The sequence below is a fragment of the Octopus bimaculoides genome, chromosome 9, assembly GCF_001194135.2.
Source record: "Octopus bimaculoides isolate UCB-OBI-ISO-001 chromosome 9, ASM119413v2, whole genome shotgun sequence".
Taxonomy (NCBI): Eukaryota; Metazoa; Mollusca; class Cephalopoda; order Octopoda; family Octopodidae; genus Octopus; species Octopus bimaculoides.
Genome location: NC_068989.1, coordinates 57,822,634 through 57,830,571, shown reverse-complemented (window position 1 = coordinate 57,830,571; position 7,938 = coordinate 57,822,634). Strand labels below are relative to the sequence as shown.

Genomic DNA, 7,938 nt, shown 5'->3' with positions numbered 1-7,938 from the left:
AACAGAAGAATCTTCTAACAGAAGAATCTTCTAACAGAAGAATCTTCTAACAGAAGAATCTTCTAACAGAAGAATCTTCTAACAGAAGAATCTTCTAACGGAAGAATCTAACATCATAGTATGCCATAACAGAAGAATCTAAGATCTGTTGCCCTTCAGAACTAGTAAATACTGAAGACCTTGTTCTTATAGCAGAATCTGTTGTAGAATGACAAAAGAAATTCCAGGTATGGAAGCAAAACCTAGAATCAAAGGGCCTTAATGTTAACTTAGACCAAAGCTGTAATTAGCAGGAAAACAGACAGGACCCTACTCTGTTCAGGAAATTGACTTTGATATGCTGGAAAAGTGCAGGCAGAAATTCCATACAGTGTATCCAGTGCAAGCTACAGACACACCAGAGGTGCAATGGGATCACAGGAAAGTTAATAGACAAAGTAGAGTTTGTATGTGACAGATGCACAGGAGAAATAAATGCTAAGAACACACAAGAAATAGGTTTTCTCAAATTCCGAGGATGTTCTCTAAAGGAAATAGATAGTACTGTTATTGAAGTGACCTAATTAGCAGTGTAAGAGGATGTTCTGAAAGTATAGTTGCTTTCAGAGCAAGGTGGAGAAAGCTGTTACCTCTGTTGGTAACAAAAGGTCTTTCTTGGAAAGAAAGGCAGATTATATGATGCTCATGTATAAGCATCAAAGCTACATGGTAGTAGGCCCTGAATGTAGATCAGTGTTCCACAACTGGTATGCTGCGGTACACTGGTATGCCACAGGATGATACTAGGTGTGTCACAGTGTAACCTGAATATGAATTTTTTTCCCTATACTTTTAGCTGTAGTTTTAGTTCAAGTGTGCAGCTGAATTTTGAAAAGAATATAAGTGTATCACAAGTGAAAAAAGTTGTGGAGCACTGATGTAGAGTACATGCGAAAACTAGAAAGGAATGAAGCTAGTATGCTCGGCTGAATATGCAAAATACAAATGGGTTGAGAGAAAAAAATTGGGCATAAGTAGAATCAGATGTAGTGTGCAAGAGCAAAGACTGCTGGTATGGCTCTGTGATGCATATAAATAAAAACATTATTTTAACTCTCTTCTTTTCTTTTTCCCTGACATCTTAAAAATTTCAGGCTTGAAGAAATAAACTTGTCACACAACCATTTGAAATTCTTATGTTGTAATATATTTGAACTGCCACATCTTCAGACATTGAATGTCTCAAATAATCAACTTGTGTTTGTTACAGCCAATGAAAATGAAAAAAGTGAGTGTTATTTATTAGATACTGTCATTCTATCTTTTATTTACTATTGTACCACTACTAAGGATAAGCAGAAAGTCCATAGTTGGCTTCATCTTAATGTATGAAATCATATCTTATCTGGCAGCCATAATGTAACTTGTAGTTGTATCTTAACCTCTAGCATTATCTAAAAACTATAACTTAGCTGGTGGTCATAATTTATGGCCATATCTTAGTTTAAGGACATCTCTTAACTTACCACCATATCCTAGCAAATGATCATATCTTGTTTTATGGCTATAACTGCCATAAATTTTAATAATGAGGATTCAGTTGTTCAAATAACTGAATTACCTACTCATTATAGTAACTAGGTCGTTACCTGGCACTACACTGATGGTAAAAAATATTTGTACCTTCGTAAATTGTTCAAAGTTAAAGTCTTTTTTTAAAGTCTGTGTTGCATTGTATATATTCTTTTATATGTTTCAGACCTGTTGAAAGTTATTCAGAAACATATATACACACATACAAACAACCAAAATAAAATAAACTACATGTATTATGATGATGATATATACATATATATATATATATATATATATATATATATAGTCTTTTTTTTTTAAATCTGTGTTGCATTGTGTTGACAGACTTGCACTTAAAATTCCCATGTTTTTAGTCAAAACTTGTTAGTTGCTAAGGTGACAACACTACCTATTTATCTCCCTTTTATACACACATGCACACACACACTCTCTCTCTCTCTTTCACTCTCTCACTCTCTCACTCTCAACAACGACTTTTTCTCCTCTCCTTCTTCCCTCACTCTACACAGATGTTGTTACAGACAGACAGATATCAGCTTCTCTTTTATACTGTAAGATGTGTAAGTGGCATACTTCATCGACATATTTACACTTAGCATAATCTTCAACCTGAATCAACATGACACAGTATATGACAAGATTAGGTCTTTGAATTATAAATACAGTCCACTCAACAAGCCTCCACAAGGTTTGGGTTAGCTGGAGAGTATGGTAAAAGAGACAGGGCATTGAAATTGAACCCAAGCACTCAAGATTGTAAAGCAAATTTGACTACTTATCTAAGTTTGTACATGTCCAAGATTAAAATACCAGTTGATGCTTAAAGATGAAACTGACTGAAACATAGTGTATTATTGGCATTAGGAAGGGCATCCAGCCATAGAAACCATGCTAAAACAAACCTGGAACTCGGGTAGCTCTTCAGCTGGCCAGCTCCTGACAAACCATCCAACCCATGCCAGCATGGAAACCAGATGTTAAATAATAATGATGATGATGATAATGTTTCTTCTCTAAAGATAATAATGATAATTGTCTCAAATTTTAGCATAAGGCCAGCAGTTTTAGAGGAAGGGATAAGTTGATTTCATTGACCCCCCCCCCGCTCCATGGTATTTGATTGGTAGTTATTTTATTGACCCCCAAAAGAAATGAAATGCAAAGTTGACGTCAGTAGGGGTCGATTTCTTAAACTAAAACCCTTTAAGGTGGTGCTCCAGCATGGCTGCAGTTAAATGACTGAAAAAGTAAAAAGAAAAAAGATAAATATCAACAAAAAAATGTGTTATTAAATGGTACCATTCTATTTTTGTTTCAGCAATGTATGAAGATATATCTTGGAGCTGTGGCAACCTTCAGTATTTGGATCTGTCACACAATACACTGCAGCGGTTCCCTTTGATGTTGTACCATTGTACAAGTTTGGTATCTCTTGATTGTGAACACAATCAGCTCATTGACATGTTGTTACCTTGGTCTTGTCCTCTGGTAAGCAGCATTGGAATATTTCTATGTCTTTTACTATAATCCTGTCTTATTTATTGATTTTATGACACCATTCATAAACAATGCTATCATTAGTAAATGATTTCCAATGAGCCTGTCATTGATTTACTGTACTTAGAAAGGTGAGAGTGATAAAGGAGTATCTCTAATTTGAGACAGAACAAATATCATAAGGACCAACTTTTCATTTTGCAAAGGACCAACTTTTCATTTTGTCATCAATGTTTACATTCTTTACCAATATATATTACTCAAAGATATACACATTGTATACATATAAAGATATATATATTAGTGCAGGCATGGTTGTGTAGTTCAAAGGTTCATTTCCCAAAATTGTGGCTTCAGGTTCAGTTTTACTTTGTGGTAACTTGGGTGTCTTCTATTTTAACCTTAGGCCAATCAAAACATTGTGAGTAGATTTGGTTGATGTAAACTGAAAGAAGCCAGTCATATTTATATATATATTGGTGCTAGGAAGGGTATCCAGCTATAGAAACCATGCTGCAATAGACAGTTGGAGTCTGGACAACTCTCTGGCTGTCAAACCATCCAACCCATGCCAGCATGGAAAACAGCTTGCTTGCTTCCTCACCCACCTGCAGGCAGTGAAGTGTCTAGGAGGACCCTCAAGGTGCAAGGTGATGAAAATATTGGTTTCAAATTTTGGTACAAGGCAAATAATCTTATGGCAGGAGGTAAGTTGATTATATCAACCCCAATGCTCAATTGGTATTTATTTTATAGATTCTGAAAGAATGAAAGGCAAAGTTGACCTCAGCAAACTTTGAACTCAGAATGTAAAGACAGATGAAATGCCACTAAGCATTTTGTCCAGCGTGCTAACTATTCTGCCAGTTCGCTGCCTTGTGATAAAAATATTGGCTTGAGATTTTGGCTCAAGGCCAGCATGTTCGTGGGAGGGGATAAGTTGATTACATTGACTCCAGTGCTCAAATGGTACTTTATCCTCAAAAGGATGAAAGACAGCCTACCTTGGTAGAATTTGAACTCAGAATGTGAAGATGGATGAAATGCTGCTAAGCATTTTGTCCTGTATGCTAATAATCCTGCTAGCTCACCACCTTATGGTGATGAAAATATTGATCTCAAATTTTGGCACAAAATCAGCAATTTTAGGGGAGAGTAAGTCGATTATATTGAAACCCCACCAGTGTTCAACTGGTGCTTATTTTATCAACTCTGAAAGATTGAAAGGCAAAGCCAATCTCAGCGGAATTTGAACGCAGAATGTAAAGACAGACAAAATGCTGCTAAGTATTTTGTTCAGCATGCTATTGATTCTGCCAGCTTGCTGCCTTGTGGTGATGAAAATATTAAAAACAATTTTATCTTTAAACATCTTTGGAGAAAATTAGTTGGCAAAATTGATAATCTTAACAATAATTCGTCTCAAACATTTAGACATTTAATTTTTATATCAGATTCTGTTGCTAAATTTCTGTCTCTTATTCTAGAATTCACTGAATTTGAGCCATAATTTATTGACTGAATTGCCAAACAGTTTGGAGCATTTCTGGGGGACATCTTTGGAATACATCAATTTAAGCAACAACCTGTTTGTAGAGATTAATGAAAGTATCATACGTATCCGTAAGTATGTTTTTATATTCACTAATACACATTATGTTACCTAGCAGTTAGGGCATTGAACTCATAATCATTAAGTCATAGGTTTATTTCTCAGATTGGTTGATGTGTTGTATCCTTGAGAAAAGTACTTTGTTTCATGATGCTCCAGTATATTTGGCTGAAAACGGGTACCAATGACAGCTGATAGTTAGCTCTGCAATAGACTGATGCCTGGTTTAACCCTTTTGAGACACATGGTGTTTTGGTATGTGTAGCCAAGAAGACCAAATTTTTTCCTATTGAGATACATCTACTGAAAGAAAATCTCTGATTTGCTATTACACTTCAAAACCAACCATTCACAACATTTGATCCACCTCAAAGTCCTTTCAGCTTGTATCACTTAGGTTGATCAATAGGCCTGGGTGTTTCAAGAGGGTTAAGAAAGGTTCTTTTATTATCAGTCGTATAGAAACAAGTTTTCTTTTTTGCGTTATACATTTATACAGCAATTCTGTGAAATACACTAAGGATCATATATTCATCATTCTATTAATTAATCAATGTTATGACTCATTACAAATTAATTAGTGTAGACTTTTAGCTGTTGCTAGGTACAGCTGTAGAATTAGGAATTTAACAGGCCATCAGTAATGATAGGGTGCAAGGCCTAGGGAAACAGACAAACTGAACAATTACTGTACATTTTGATCAATGATTGAGCCTCTATATGGTCACTCGTCTTGCAAGAAATAGCAATCGTTTAGCGAAACAGCCAGTGTTATTTTATCCATCATCTTGGTACGCTACCGTAAATCACCTTCTTCCTAGAAATCGGAAATTGGTTGTGCTTAATGGATAATAAAATGAATGGTTTACACCTGATAGCTTACTGGTAAAGCACGATCACTTTCAGAGTGAACGTTAGGTAAATAACAAATGGAAGACAGAAAATGGAACATACATATATTCATATCTTCATTTACATGTGTGTATATATATATATATATATATATATAAAAGAAGGATATTTGATAATGTAGTACTAAATATGCAAAAAGAAAGAATAGTCAAGGTTGATATCTTTGATCAAAGTTCTGCTCACTCAAGCTGACCTGGGATCATCATCAACAATACCAGTCATACATTTGGTGAAAGGATGTATATATAAAGCTCTTGTTTCATTTTCTAGAAACAGGGTTTGTAAAATCAAAGGAAAATGCTCTTCCCCTACCCACTGAGAATATATCTGTACGGGCATTGTGTGTGTGTGTGTGTGTGTGTGATTTTGACATGACTTGATAGTTGTTGAGTGTCACTATCATACAAGCAGTTTAATTCATTTCCAAAATTCTGCAAAAACATGTCTGGTGATGGGGAAATATTACTTTGCTTGGAAATTGGAGAGAGTTGGTAACAGAAAAAGGGCATCTGTCCATATAAAATCTGCCTCGATAAACTTTGTCTAACCCATGCAAGTATGGAAAAGTGGGCGCTAAAACAATGATGATGATGAAGGTTACTATATAATTATATGATAAACAGTAGAAACCTGGTAACGACACTCAGAAATATATTTATTTTAACCTGGCATGTGTTTTCCAATATCTAATTCCTGTTAATTTTTGTATAACATAATTAAGCTTCATAATAATTAATCATTATATACATACATTCATTACTATAATGACACTTTACCATTTATTAAATATTTTTTTGTTATTTACACTCTGCTTTATATAATAACTTATTGCAAATCTCTCAATTGACACGAACATATCATAGTCACTGTAACTGTATTTTCAGTCAAAAAATTTCAGTGAACTACTTCCACACATTTTGTTAAAAGGTCAGACATGTAAAGCATCTTTTAGATTAGTTTTACTAATGAGGCTAAACTGATGACAACTAGAATTTGGAATAAAACGTCAGACGCAGTTTACTCATTTTTAAATGTTTTCTTGTTATTTAGGTTGGCAACAATTTTTGAACAATTTACTGTTTGGTTGAGCAAGTTTACTTCCCAAGCACATAATTGATGTTTTGTTAGAAATTTCACAACCTTTTTGTTTTCCAAATAATACTAGACATGTATTTCTATGCATGATTGAGCTTCTCAGATCAACAGTAAAACTCACCACACATAACTCATTGTCATCTTTAAACTCAGTACTATAAATTAATAAAACACATTGCTGAATTGTTTACTTTAATATGATCTGCCTCTTCATGGTGCTTATTAACAACTGCTTAAAAGGGATGCTTAAAGGGATGCAACCCGTCAGAGTGTAAGTATCTTGAGAGAAAAGCTGAACATAAGAAGCGTCAGTAGTGGTGTGCAAGAGAGACGATTGCGCTGGTTTGGACATGTGGTGAGAATGAATGAGGATAGCTGCGTGAAAAAGTGCCACTCCCTAACAGTTGAGGGAACCCGTGGAAGAGGTAGGCCCAGGAAGACCTGGGCTGAGGTGGTGAGGAAAGACCTTCGAACATTGGGCCTCACCGAGGCGATGACTACTGACTGAGACCTTTGGAAATGTGCTGTGCGTGAGAAGACCCGGCAAGCCAAGTGAGATCGTTGCCAGTGCCCCTGGACTAGCTCTTGTGCGGGTGGCACATAAGATGTACCATCCTGAGCATGACCATTGCCAGTACCGCCTGACTGGCCTTGTAGGGTTTTCGAGCGAGATCGTTGTCAGTGCCCCTGGACTGGCTCTTGTGCGGGTGGCACATAAAAGACACCATTTCGAGAGTGGCCGTTTTCGTGCGGGTGACACGTAAAAGCACCCACTACACTCTCTGAGTGGTTGGCGTTAGGAAGGGCATCCAGCTGTAGAAACTCTGCCAAATTAGATTGGAGCCTGGTGTAGCCATCCGGTTGCACCAGTCCTCAGTCAAATCGTCCAACCCATGCTAGCATGGAAAGCGGACGTTAAACAATGATGATGATGATGATGATGATGAACACTAGCATACCTATGTCAGCAAAAATGCTAACAGTTTTATTAATGATAGAAAATGGCACATCAATACAATGGGGAAAACCATTAATAAATGTTAGCAATCTGGTAAATATATGTAAATATATAGGATTTAAACAGTTGAAAATTCAGATATGATTGTAACGTCTCAGTTGAAAATATCACACACATAATGAATGTTTGTGTGTGTGTGTGTGTATATACACATATATATATATATACAATACACACACACATATATGTATATATATATATATATATATATATATATATATATATATAT

General features: G+C 35.7%; 1 protein-coding gene across 1 annotated transcript in view; it reads left to right on the top strand.

Moving 5' to 3' along the window:
* Positions 1-7,938, top strand: part of LOC106871387 (leucine-rich repeat serine/threonine-protein kinase 1) — a 69,945-nt gene that overhangs the window by 58,429 nt on the left and 3,578 nt on the right. Inside the window, exons 7-9 of the mRNA XM_052970698.1 lie at positions 1,134-1,267; positions 2,894-3,063; positions 4,560-4,695. Of these exons, the coding sequence (XP_052826658.1) occupies positions 1,134-1,267; positions 2,894-3,063; positions 4,560-4,695 (440 nt within the window). The remainder of the gene's footprint in view (positions 1-1,133; positions 1,268-2,893; positions 3,064-4,559; positions 4,696-7,938) is intronic.